Source organism: Talaromyces amestolkiae (genome assembly GCF_001896365.1).
Source record: "Talaromyces amestolkiae strain CIB chromosome Unknown scaffold3.1, whole genome shotgun sequence".
In the NCBI taxonomy this organism is placed as follows: Eukaryota; Fungi; Ascomycota; class Eurotiomycetes; order Eurotiales; family Trichocomaceae; genus Talaromyces; species Talaromyces amestolkiae.
In genome coordinates, this window is record NW_024468039.1 from 376,339 (window position 1) to 390,201 (window position 13,863).

Here is a 13,863-nt window from a genome sequence, read left to right on the forward strand (position 1 = left end):
ACGTCAAATGTTCAGTGTATGTAGAACACAATATTCTACTGTGGTGAAAGAATATATCCTAGGCAAGTTTGCATGGCTTTGTAGAATAGATACAGCTCAGTAATTGTGATTGAATTAGTCACGAAGATCTTCTCTAGAGATCTGTCCTATCGATTTAATATATTTGTCTCTGGCTCCTTGGATCATTCAGTGAGGTGGTCTTTCACAAACAGTAGCCACTTGATTGTCGATGAACACCAGACTACGAGATTTTCCTTCGAGCAAGGTCAGGACTATTGAACAAAGGAGGCGGTTTGTCGACAACCAGTCACTCGACTACTGTAATGTTAGTTTGATGCGACTTACCTTGGCCTCTGGAAAAGGGGGGTCTAGCATATGTATCTTTCAAACTTAGGCTTATAACTACGTTGAAACCCACCAGCGTGGTTGATGTATCGCAAGAAAACATTCGGCGGTATACGCACACACTTAGCTGGTTGCTGTGTCATGTGGAGTAGACGGTCTCGTCTGTAGCAGGCTTCGAATGGCCAGTCAAGACCCGTTTTGCGGTCAACACGAGCAAGCTGCAAAGGCACGTACCCGAAAGATGTCCAGAGAAAATCCGATAAACAGATTTTTATCGCTGAAGTCGCCCGTAAAACATTTCAAAGGCCGCTCTACCGATCGACTTTGACACATTTGATGCGCTTCAGGTGAGATGACTGGGTATTCTGCTACCTGCGGGTGTGATTATGTGACTACTTCCATGGTAACGGCAAGTGTTGGTCCGTCTACTTCTTTTGATCGTTGCCATTCGTCCTATCCCCTGGGATATGAGTAAGAATGTACAACAGAGCAGCGAAGAACCGTTCTCGTCGGTCGGAAAAGGAAGAACTGGCAAGGTATCCGTGCCCGGACACATCGAAACATCACGAATCTCGCCTGAAATGCTCGACATGGTAGATTCATGCAATTTCTCGTACTCGATTCCCGATCAATCTCACAGAACAGACATGAGCGCGGGTATCTAAATGGCATGTATCGCCAAAGCGAGTGGCAACGGACTGAGCGGATGGAGATGAAAATGATAATCTGGGGCTCTCCTTCAAGCTTTGCGGCATCGTATCATCTCCACGTTTTTCGTCCAGGCACAGAAACTGCAAAAGACCTAACGCGACATCTCAGGCGTTGGTAGTCATAAATGACAGGCGAAGTCGGTATGGCCGGCCGTGCACCGACTGTTTGACCGATAACGAAGTCAAGCTAGGGAGCCTGATACTGGTGTCTGCAGTTGTGTCACAACCTCTATTCGACGGACTTATTGACTCGTAGATAATAAACATCATGCTGGAGATGCTTTCGTGAGTGGCCAACAGAGATAAGTGTCGATTATGAATGCGACAACTGACAAATTGCCTCGCCAACACCGGATCGTATGGTCATCGACAGTCTCGGATGAAGGAAGACGATGAGAGATCCTCCGGCGAGTGGACATCACTTCTCTGAAACCACGGTCGATATAGGGTTTGGTTGTATGAACCAGGACATGTCAATCTTCAAGTCCCGTGCTCATTGTACTTGGTATGTGGAAAATTAGTATCCAATACAACCCAGGTATCTCACATGTATGATTCATGGTCTACCGTAAATAGATACACATAAGGTGGAGGATCTCACCATCACGGAGTGCATACAAGCATGAAGCAACAGGACGTCGAGATGATGTAGAGGCCCTATATTCTGGCTTACTGCTTGCGAAGGGTAGGATCGAATTGACAAACCCATAGAACCTTTCATAAGGGACGCATGAGAATTTCAGTAATGACTACTTCAGACTCCAAGCAGAGAGGAGCAGTGTTCGTTCTTTCCGATGGTAGAACGGGCTGGCGTGGATAACGCTGGTGTATTCCATCGACACATCTTTCCGCTACCTGATTCTCTCGTGATCCATTCTTGCGAGTGACACGCTTTCGACTTGTTTCTGTTCTCAATCCTCTGTACAGTCATCTCCGGGGTACTCGCATGTTTTCATGTTCCTTCCTCGTCGGCTTGTCGAGACATTTCTCATCAGAAGGAGTCATGTCCGAAGATTCATACGATAGGTAGTAGACTCGCGTCTCCCATTCGCAGATGCAACCATTCATTGATTTTCCAAGCCAGCTCTATGTTCTTCGATTTATTTGGGATTCGATTCCAGCGAGGTCTCTGAGCCAGGGGCAGAACCGAATGTTTTGCGTCTCCGATCAGGCGCTGCTCGATCGAGACGATGTGTCATCAGCAGCGAGGACCATCTCCGGACGTTCATGGTGTGTCACGACGTAGATGTCGACATTGGGAGGCTTGAGATACGATCAGCTTTTCGACACATGAAGAGATGTTCACTCGTAGCCGCGTCGTAGTATCGCCTCGGCGTGTTTCCTACGCCACGGTCAGTGGTACGGACCATGACTATACCGGCTTGGAAACCTTGTGATTTCCTTTTAATTTTAACCCATGAACTCTGTGCCGTTCATGGAATATTCTTAGTAGTATGAGTAGTGCGATGCACCGATCATCGTTGATTGCATCGGCGTACTACGTAGACGTGCTTGTAATCTCTTACTAATCTAAGTCGCCGGCCGGCGACTATCCAGAGCGCCAAGACGGATGGCATCAACCCTGAATAACCCTGAACGACGACGACTATTCGATACTACCGTAGCGCTATTGAGATTTATTTCGGTTTGGTTTGCATCAGTCTCTCATTTATACGCGTATATACCAATATTCGGTCTGCCTATGGCTTTAACCTTCGTGGATGTTGAGTTATCGTCGAACACCAGCCGACCGGGCGGTTTGTATAGATCCGCATAGTAATATCGTAGAATCAACTCTTATATTGATGTTTACGGTCAGCCTTTTAGTTTTCTGTACTTCTTGAAGTCCATGTAACTTTTATTATGCTATTGTATTTACATGTATGAATTTAAATGTCTCCCGTGTTGTTCCTGGGTATGTTGTATGTATCTTCTTGATTGAGATGGATTCTGACCATGAAATGTATATATATCTTTATATCAATACTACACTTACACTAGAGCATAACAACATTGAACGTAACCCACCAACAGACACAAAATGCCCACAATTGTCACCATCCATACCCCAATGAGCGCATAGACTACGTTTTGATAATAAAATAAACGCAAATACGTGTGTAATTATACGTATGTCGCGAAAGTCCATCTTTTCGACTACCGGATATCCGTGGCCGCAAAGCCAGCTGCATTTCGATTACAAGAAGCGACTACGTATGGGAGAATTGATCGTTTCTACTAGATAAGATGAATATACGTAGAAGTATTCCACGGCTACAGCATTGTATCTATTCGACTACACACACGTAGTTCATGTATGCTTGTTATAGCAGACGCGATCTACGATCAACGAACACATTGCACCAACAACACCAAACGCGCCTTAGGGATGGAAGACATACAACCAGAGAAGAAAGATCGAAGGCTACAACTGCAGAGCACAATACAATATAAAGAGGTCTTTTAAGTTCATTCATTTCATGTGCGACTAGTCGCAACGTCCACCTAGGATAAACGGCCGCTATGATACAAAGATGTTGGGACCCATAGGCCACAAACCGACCAGTAGACGAGGTATAATTTAAAAAGTAGTAGTAAAAAGATGCAAGACCCAGACCCATAAAGACGTGAAGAAAACAAGAAAACTATTCAGAGAACACCCTGACGACCCTGTCATACCGAAACCCAACCCAGAATAAGGAGCAACGCGTCACCACAGCGGCGAGCAGACGCGTCGACCGCGTTGGCGAGGCCGTGACAAAACAATGAAGAGAAAACGTTTAACCACCGAAACCGTAGAGGGTACCTGAAGACACGTTAGAACGCGTTGAAAAGAAGAAACACAAGGACAAAAACTTACGGCCCTGTCGCTTAAGAGCGTAGACGACATCGAGAGATGTGACAGTCTTTCGCTTGGCGTGCTCAGTGTATGTGACAGCATCACGGATAACACCCTCGAGGAAGGTCTTGAGGACACCGCGGGTTTCTTCGTAGATCATGGCGGAGATACGCTTGACACCACCACGACGAGCGAGACGGCGGATAGCGGGCTTGGTGATACCCTGGATGTTGTCGCGCAAGATCTTGCGGTGACGCTTGGCACCACCCTTGCCGAGACCCTTTCCACCTTTGCCACCTGAAGGGAGTCAGTACGAGTGAAGCAAGAGAAGGTTGATGAGGGAGAAGATGAGAGAATACTCACGTCCAGTCATTTTGATAGATGTATGGGGATGAGTTGATAAGTAATTGAATGTGGATGCGTAAACGCGTTGATGATGTTGAGTAGTATTGAATGGAGCTGGAGATGGAGAGGAGAAAGAAGGTGGGAGAGAAGACGCGGCGAGAGATATTTCTATAGAAGGAGCCGGACGCGGGAAGGTGCCTGGGATCACGCGCTAGTGCATGATCTGGCCAATCAGCTGATCTGGCGGCGGCTCTTACTGATTCAACGCTGATACACTGATCCTGGCATTACCGGCCATGGCAACGTGGATCAGTTATTCTGGCAGGTGGAATCCGCATTCTGATCCAGCGAATTACATGCCACGATTTTGATTCAGATCAAAAATGTCGGGCGTGGTTGGGATCAGAAGGTATTTGCATTCTGTGATCCTGGGCGCTGATTGGCGGGCGGGAAGATCAGACTCGCTTACATACTCATTAGCCCGCCAAGACGGGACACTAGCAATGGCCCAGCAAAGCATTCTGATTTCCCTAACAAAAATGCGTGTCAGAATCACGCTTATCGCAGCCAGCTTTCCCGCCCGGTTTTTTCTGATCCAAATCTGCAGCCGCCCACCAGGCAGTCGCCCAGATCACCCACCCGCCCCTCGCCCACTACAAATACTTTCCCCCCGCCCACTTTCTCTTCCCTCTTACATCTCCCTCATCCATCCACTCAGTGATTACCATCCATCAACACCATCACCTTCCATCATCAACCTTTCTTCATTCATCAAATAAATCACATACACAATGGCTCGTACCAAGCAGACAGCCCGTAAGTTTATTTTTACCTCACTTTCGCTTCTTTGTCGTGTCTTGTTGGCCGGTGACGCGTTTCATGTGTTATTCCAACCGTGACGCGGCTGACCTGCACCGACTTCCACATCACCTTTTCTTTACTCTCGACTAACATCACATAGGTAAATCCACTGGTGGCAAGGCCCCTCGTAAGCAGCTTGCTTCCAAGGCCGCCCGTAAGGCTGCTCCCTCCACCGGAGGTGTCAAGAAGCCTCACCGCTACAAGCCTGGTAAGTCGCGTCTGACTAGATCATGTCTCTCGATCATAACTAATACATCTTAGGTACCGTCGCTCTCCGTGAGATTCGTCGCTACCAGAAGTCCACTGAGCTCTTGATCCGCAAGTTGCCTTTCCAGCGTCTTGTTCGTGAAATTGCCCAAGACTTCAAGTCCGACCTCCGCTTCCAGTCCTCTGCCATCGGTGCTCTTCAGGAGTCCGTTGAGGCCTACCTCGTCTCCCTCTTCGAGGACACCAACTTGTGCGCCATCCACGCCAAGCGTGTCACCATCCAGAGCAAGGACATCCAGCTTGCCCGCCGTCTCCGTGGCGAGCGCTCATAAATTCTTTCCTGTTCTTGACGTGATGCGATGAGTCAATCTAACTTTCATATGACTCACGGTTAATTGGGTTGGCGATCATGGTGGTCTTGCTTTTTCATATTACTCTTGTTCATTTTATCATGACTACTGGCGAGAAATGACGGGTTCTGCGTTTTCTTATGGGTTATTACTGGGTATTCCATCTTGTGTTTTTCTTCATTCATCTTCAGCTCTGAATAGCAATGGTCAGAAGGCAGCGACCGACCACACCAAAAGGTCCAGTCCATCGAATGTATATTATCGAGACCAATCTGATGACAATAGACTTGATGTCTACAAGCGTGTCGATCTTCTTTCCGTTGCTACGATTTAGATAGCTCTAGCTAGTAATGAACACGCGTCGTGGTAACTTGCGTCTTGTAACTGGTCGCGTTATCACGCGGTAGGATGCTGATCCATGTGCTGTACGTAACACATCAACATCGTACTGAGATATGTGGCTTATTTCAGTTCGCAGGGAATGTCGCCGTTTATGTCGTATTCATATTTACTCAATCAATATCTCGTGTATACGCTACGTATTTGTGTAAAGTGGTGATGCCAAAACCTACTCTGCGAGAAAAGTATGATCATTGACCGGCGACGTATATCGGTAACGAACAGGTCATGTAGCTAAGCCCGTATACGTTTTACTACTGATATATGATGGATCGAGTATAGAGATTTCTTCTCGCGTTCTTTCGTGAAGTTTTCAGTTACACGTATTAGTGCTAGCCCTTGCGTTGATGATGTACTACAGTTTTTCGATATCGAAATGTCGGTGTACCTACGTATACAGTGGACCAGTCCACCACAGATGGATGTCGTTGATGGGGATATGTACTCGTGGGTTGTGCAGTAGCATGGGCTTGCTATTTTGATGTCTGATCTATAACTGTAGCAGTCCAGCCCTGGATGCATGATTCATGATGCATGTGGATTTCAGATTTCAATGTTTCAATGTTCGTTGTGGAGTCTCCAGATGTCCCCAGGTGGAGTGATTCGAAATATATAACAGAACGCCTGCGGACCTCTGGGGAAGATTTTATGCTACGACCACATTCAAATGATGCCTGAATGGAAAGGATAAACACATAGAACACGTAGCCACCCGACGAAGAGACAGACACGCAATCACTTATCTGAAGATGATGTATCAACTTCATATCCAGATATCCTACGCACCAAGTGGCTGATCTACATGTAATACGTATGACACAATGACACAATAATATCTAAGATTATGTACTGGAAAAAGCACGCTAGTGTAAGAAAGTTCATCCACCGATCGTACATCGTCATAAGCAGCAGACTAATATACCATCAACAGACTACTTATCAGATCGATTCACTCGAAGGCAAACCGGCATTGATGCCTGAGAAACGAGTCAGCTACACCCGAAAAGCCCGAGTCTGGGCTCGGCTGTCTCAGACCCAGCACTCACAGTGGCTGTGTTAGTTCAGTGGGAGGAATCAAAGATACGTACGTAAGGCGTGCACAAAATGTTGTCGTCATGATTTGGTAGGGCTTGGCCATCGCTCGACCCGGAAGTCGGCACGTGTTGCGACGGCGGTTTGTCCAAACGAGGTTTAGCGCTGTCACGGGACTCCGTGTGATTGGTGCATGCTTACGTTTCCAGCTCGGCCGTCGGTCCTGATCTCTTATTTCTCACCACACGTTGGCTAATTGGTGTTGGCAATGAGTCGTCCTTTTTAGAAGTTTCACTTTGATTGATACCACAACCAACGAATTATGCCTACGCACTTTTGTGCAATGATTCAGTGTCCCGATTAATAATCGATATCCGTGCACAACTCGCCGGATGCTCTCTAGCTGTTACTGCCGAGAGCGTATTCGGGTGGAGTTTTCCCGCGGACGGTTTGCCAGAAGTAGAATTACATCCGTATGTCGATTGGGAACGGCCTAAAAATTTTGCTGCAGATTCATTATCGCGTGGCTGCAGTGGAGTAGAAGATGCTAGCAACGGGCCTGGTCTGTGACGAAAAAGTTGATTTAAATGGCTTCGTCCCCCTTACGAAATTTGTTCGTGAATTGCATTTTAAGATACCCTGACTAGACTCTTCATACGGACTGTACATAGTATATACTAGTACTTACTACTATCATTATAATTACGTTATCTTTCTTACTCATACAACAATCATTACTCGCGACTGCCTAAAACGGAAACATACACTTCCCTGTCTGCCGAGGGACAATAAAGGCAACTACGATTCAAGACATGGCAGAAACCAACAACCTTGAAAAAAGGGACCAGCCCCTCGAAGCTGTCACACCTAAACGAATCTCCTACTGGCGCAAAATCGTCGACCAAGCAGGCATCACCGCCGAAGTCGAGAACCATCCTTACCCCGGCTCTGGTACCGAAGAAGACCCTTACCTCATCTCATGGATCCCGAACGACCCCCGCAACCCCATGCTTTTTTCCGTATTCGCAAAATGGTTTATTACGATGATGATGGCCGTCTGTACGCTGGCAGTCGCTCTCGGTTCGTCGATGTACAGCGGTGGTATCGCGCAAATCGTGGTTGCGTTTGGAATCAGCGAGGAGATTGCGATTTTGGGTATCTCGTTGTTCGTGCTGGGATTTGCGATTGGTCCTTTGATCTGGGCGCCCATGAGTGAGATGTTTGGCCGACAGCTGACCTTCATCTTGACCTATGCTATGCTCACGGCATTCAATGCGGCGTGCACCGGTGCTCAGAATTCATACACCTTGATCATCCTTCGATTCTTTGCGGGAGCCTTTGGTTCCTCCCCGCTCACCAACGCCGGTGGCGTCATTGCTGATATGTTCGCCGCTTCCGATCGAGGTCTGGCAATGAGCTTTTTCGCTGTTGCTCCCTTTCTGGGTCCTGTGCTAGGTCCGATTATTGGTGGTTTCTTGGGCGAATCTGCTGGTTGGCGCTGGGTGATGGGTTTCATGGCTGCTTTCTCCGGCGCGCTTTGGATCCTGGGATCTACACTCATTCCAGAGACCTACTCGCCTGTCTTGCTTCGCCAACGAGCCAAGAAACTGTCCAAAATGACTGGCAAGGTTTACCTGACAGAAATGGATGCGCGGCGGGGCAAGGTCACACTTAGCCAGGCTCTCAAGACCTCTCTTTCCAGGCCGTGGATTCTATTGTTGAAGGAACCGATCGTCCTGCTTCTCTCCATCTATATGGCCATTATCTACGGAACATTGTACATGTTATTCAGTGCTTTCCCTATCGTCTACGAAGGAACCCGCGGCTGGAGTCAGGGAATCTCCGGTCTGGCTTTCCTTGGTGTCATGGTAGGCATGTTAGCGGCTGTCGCCTACAGCATTTGGGACAATAAGCGATATCTCAGAAAAGCAGAGGAGGAAGGCGGATTTGCGGCACCTGAGGCTCGTCTACCTCCTTGCCTGGTTGGTTCAATTGCTCTCCCCATCGGCCTGTTTTGGTTCGCCTGGACAAACTACCCATCAATCCACTGGATGGTCAGTATTGCCGCTGGTGTTCCGTTCGGTTTTGGAATGGTCTTGGTCTTTCTTAGTGTCATGAACTATTTGATCGACTCCTACACGATTTTCGCTGCCTCTGTGCTCGCTGCCAACTCTGTCCTTCGTTCGCTCTGCGGTACTGCTTTCCCTCTGTTCACTACTTACATGTATAACAACCTGGGTATCCACTGGGCCTCGACCATTCCCGCCTTCTTGGCCCTGGCCTGTGTCCCATTCCCATTCCTCTTCTACAAGTACGGCAGACAGGTTCGCGAAAAGTGCAAGTATGCCGCCGAATCAGCCGCCTTCATGCGCAAACTACAGGAATCTGCCCAAGAAGAAGAAACAGATGGTGAGAAGAACGACGAAGTCAACTTTGACCGCGACGAAGCCCCGGCTCCTCATGATATCAGCTCCGAATCCGAGGGTGAAGAGGAAACCGCCCCCGCTCGTCGCATGTACTCGCGCGCTTCCACTCGCACGGCAACCAGCTCGCATCGCGGCAAGGTTGAGTACGACGGCAACCCATACGACATTGATCGTGTCAACACCAGAGACTCGGACTTTAGCTTTGTTTCGCCTAAAAAATCTGCTCCACAGTAATCGCCAAATATTTGATACCATGTACATTTTCGGGCGGTTTTCATTCATTTCATTTCATTGATAGATTTTGTTTTGTTGCACTTGCATACGGCTCAGGATGAGTCAGAGGAGTTTGTCTTGTTTCTGGCTTGCGACTAGCCTACCCTGCATCTATCTCTAGTTAGATTAATATTAATGTTAAGGCCAAACAATTCTTCCTCTTAGAATGCATAAAATCGGCTGTTCGGCAGTGTCCTCCACGTGACATTCCGATGCATAATCGTCTCGATATAGCAGAGACTGGCGCCTCTACCCAATCAGGGCCTCAGGCACAGATCCGATCTGTAAAAATATCAACTCCGACCGGAGTTAAGCGCATCTTTTTGTGTTGGTTGGACTGTCTTGCGTGCTTTCTATTCCCGTGTTGGTTTACTAATCTCTTGTTTCTTCTCTTTGCTATTCTCTCTTTCTGATTGTTCCTGGTTCTCAGCTTCGCATGCTGAGTACTCAGCAGGGTGGTTTGGACTTTGTGAATAGACTCCGCTTGTCGGCGCTGCTATATTTATTTTAGCCCTGTGCCTTGACAAGTCCACCGCCAAATAGACGTTTACCTACTAGCCTGAGTCACGGTCTGTCGAGCATATCCCTTTCGTCAACGATACACATACAGTCGCAATGCGTCGAGTCATATCAGACCTGCTCATTTCAGCGGGACGGCGACCCGGGAACAATCTCTCCTCGCTACGAAATAGAACGACGAACGGAAATAAGTCTCAACGACGACACAACTCGAATAAACCTATAGAAAAGAATGACCTTACACCAACGAAAGAGTCCTCGCCACCGTCCGAGACTACAACTTCTCCATCGACAGTCCCTCCTCCACCCACGGGCTCGGTAACCTCGTCCGCCGGAGCAGCTACTTCACCCCTCCCAGCAGCACGGAGTAGCAGCAGTCGTCGGGGTATAGGCGAACTCATTAAATCAGGACCGATCGGTCGATTCGGGAATTGGTACACGAATGCGCAACACAAGAGGCCATACGTTACGCAATTAGCGAGCTCGTTCATTATTTATCTGGCAGGTGATCTGAGCGCGCAGTTGTTGTTTCCGTCGGAAGTGAAAACGGCCGAAAATAAGGATGGAAAGGAAGGAGAAGAATCGGTGGCGACGGTGGGATATGATCCGTTGCGAACGTTGAGGCATTTGACCGTTGGGCTTGTGTCGAGTATTCCTTCTTATAAATGGTACCGTAACTCCTCCCCCCTCTCTGTAAGACTGATGAGACTGACAGCTGCAGGTTCATGTTCCTCCACCACAACTTCAACTACACCTCTAAATTCCTCTCCATCACCACCAAAGTCGCCGTCCAACAAGCCGTCTTCACCCCGGTCTTCAATACCTACTTCTTCAGTATGCAATCCTTACTGGCTGGCGCATCGATCTTCGAGACGTGGGAGCGACTGAAACTGGCCGTGCCTAACAGTATCAAGAACAGCGTCAAGCTCTGGCCGGCTGTGACGGCGTTTAGTTTCATGTATATTCCGCCGCATTTCAGATCAGTGTTTGGAGGTACGATTGCGGTGGGCTGGCAGACGTATTTGAGTTGGTTGAATCAGAAAGCGGCGAGGGAGGTTGCGGCTGCGGAGGCTGCTACGAATGCCTTGAAGAGTACTACTCTACAGTCCGCGGATGGTAGGATTTCCCAGGCGGCTTGATATTTTTGATACCCCCCCCGTTTTTTCCCCCTCTTCTTGGCCCTGCATGATAGATTTGCACTTATCCTTAACATTTACATAGACTTGATATAGAATATAGAACCTGGACCTATACGAGCTGGGAGAGACTAGACTAATATTTCCTAATGCGTAAACTAAACGTGGGTCGCGCGTCATCCGAACATCAGACCTCATATCCAGCATCTTGCCTCTCATTCCATCCTAGGTAATGTAGCAGCCATATTCAATCTTGCCAAACAAAACGCTATGCAACCGAACGATTTGGACGACGATAGTAGCGACTACGGCTCAGACTTCACACTAGACGAACAAGAGCTGTTGAGCGAACTGCTTGCACGCGTCGTCGCACCGGAACATCAAACTTCTACCGTCACTACAACCACCGCCGAAGAAACCACAACCGCAACGACATCCGAATCCCAGCAACAGCTCTTGGCAGAACTTTTGCTAGATGATTTACAACCATTATCCGATCCGCTAATCGTCTCTGACATAGAGGACTATGAACTTCCGCATTCCGTCCGCGTGCCTAGGGTGCTGGGTCGGGAGGCATGGAGTCCTGCGACAAAACGCGTTTGGCAGAGGCAGCAGAACCAGACTGGTGGCACAATTACGAGAAGGCTATGGCCTAGTCAGCTTACGGCAGCAGTCAACGTCCGCTCGCAGATCGGTGGTATGTTTTTCTGGTCTATGTTCTGAGGTTTTGATTTGGTTGAAGAGCTGACGCCCTGACATTGTAGCGGTTGATAGAACGCGAAGGCTCTCCTGAAGGCAGAACACGAGATCGGGAACGACAGCGAGATAGGGAGAAGGAATGGACGGACGCCGAAGGCAGGACCGAAGCCAAAACCGAGCCGCAGACGGAGTCTACACCAGCCAATGTCGTCAACAACGAGGATGGTACAACGGCACCAAGCGTCGAGCAAAAATCACCTATAGAGCGATTCCGGAAACCGCCAAACAAAGCATTTTCGGTATCGGATTTGATTTCTCCGGCTTGGTGCGAGTTGCAGTATTGGTATACGTTGACGAAACACGGACGCAAACGAAGAACGCCGGCTATGATGCAGGGTACTGCGGTGCACAAAGTCCTCGAGGACGAAGTGCACACCACTGTACCAGTCGACATCACCACAAAGGAGGATGGATGGGCATTGAGGATATGGAATGTGATCCAGGGTCTTCGGACGCTGAGAACATACGGATTGACGCGTGAGCTTGAGGTCTGGGGTCTCGTGGAAGGCGAGATTGTGACCGGGATCATCGATCAGCTCTCGTACATCTGTCCAGACCCGAAGTTGGAGGCGAGTGCTGCGCGGCACTATGCAGATGCTGAAGCGGCGCGAGCTGCGTTGCCGGAGTATCAGATGTCGATTTCGGATTATTTCATGGCGTCTGGGGCTGGGAAGCCGTTGGATGAGATGTGGAAACAGCCTGAAGAGCCTGCTCCTACCGACGACGATTATGGCACGGATTTGGATCAGTCGTACCTTGATGTGCCGAGGATATATATTACAGATATCAAGACTCGAGCGAGTCGCTCTGTGCCTACGGTTAAAAGTACTGGATTTCGCCCGACGCATTTACAGTTGCAGCTATACTACCATATACTTAATCGATCCGTGACCAGCGACGACGTGACAATGGAAGCGATCGCAGAACGATATGACCTGGATCCCCAGCGCACATTTTCCGATGCATTCATTGCAGAGGTCGGCGGGCTGAATGAGGAGTTTTTCGATGCTGCTTCTTCGCCGATATCAAGCTCGGATCCTGATTTTGTGCCTGTAGGGAGTAGTCAGGATTCTGTTAGCATATTGCTTTCGCATAATAATTTACATAGTCTGTGGGATCTGATGAAGAAGCATCTCCGGTATACGTTCTTGCCTACGTCGCAAAATCAAAACATTGCACCATCCATCCCGGCTGCTGTCCAGCCTGATTCGCTGGCTCTATATCCCACTGTGCTTTCTCCGGTATTGACGGCGAAATACCTGTCGTCCACAAAGATGTCAGAAGATGGCGTTCCTGACGAACTTGGCAGTCGCTCATTCCTGTTTGATCCTTCAGATCTGACGTCGTATACATCTGACCAAATAAAATGGTGGCGCGGTGACCGCGCGCCTCGCGGAGTTGAGGTATTTGATGCATGGAAGTGTCGGATATGCGATTTTCGAGAAGAGTGCGATTGGCGGATATCGAAGGAATATGAGTTTGCGACGAGGAGGAGACGATTGTCCAAGACTGCGATAGAGATGCTTGGGCCGGTTTAACTTTGAGCTTTAATATACTGTTTGCAGCATTGGTGATACAGGTTAGCATCTTCTCTCTTATTTTTTGGCTTAGCATTATGGTATGTACATAGTCTCACATCATGCCCGCAGCATGCATGGATAG

General features: G+C 48.4%; 4 protein-coding genes across 4 annotated transcripts; 3 read left to right on the forward strand and 1 right to left on the reverse strand.

Annotated features, from left to right (window-relative positions):
• Positions 1-3,835: 3,835 nt before the first annotated feature.
• On the reverse strand, positions 3,836-4,267 carry BHQ10_002179 (uncharacterized protein; the record flags this gene model as incomplete). The annotated part of the gene is made up of 3 exons (XM_040874296.1): positions 3,836-3,861; positions 3,916-4,191; positions 4,258-4,267. The coding sequence occupies 3 exons, from the start codon at positions 4,265-4,267 to the stop codon at positions 3,836-3,838; spliced, it is 312 nt and encodes a 103-aa protein (XP_040730684.1).
• A 763-nt stretch (positions 4,268-5,030) lies between these two features.
• BHQ10_002180 (uncharacterized protein) lies at positions 5,031-5,639 on the forward strand (the record flags this gene model as incomplete). Its single annotated transcript, XM_040874298.1, has 3 exons — positions 5,031-5,055; positions 5,201-5,308; positions 5,362-5,639. The coding sequence occupies 3 exons, from the start codon at positions 5,031-5,033 to the stop codon at positions 5,637-5,639; spliced, it is 411 nt and encodes a 136-aa protein (XP_040730685.1).
• Positions 5,640-7,900: 2,261 nt separating this feature from the next.
• BHQ10_002181 (uncharacterized protein) lies at positions 7,901-9,748 on the forward strand (the record flags this gene model as incomplete). Its single annotated transcript, XM_040874299.1, has 1 exon — positions 7,901-9,748. The coding sequence occupies one exon, from the start codon at positions 7,901-7,903 to the stop codon at positions 9,746-9,748; it is 1,848 nt and encodes a 615-aa protein (XP_040730686.1).
• A 654-nt stretch (positions 9,749-10,402) lies between these two features.
• Positions 10,403-13,739, forward strand: BHQ10_002182 (uncharacterized protein; the record flags this gene model as incomplete). The annotated part of the gene is made up of 4 exons (XM_040874300.1): positions 10,403-10,974; positions 11,028-11,422; positions 11,672-12,139; positions 12,217-13,739. 4 exons carry the CDS (start codon positions 10,403-10,405, stop codon positions 13,737-13,739), a joined length of 2,958 nt encoding a protein of 985 aa, XP_040730687.1.
• Positions 13,740-13,863: the final 124 nt, after the last annotated feature.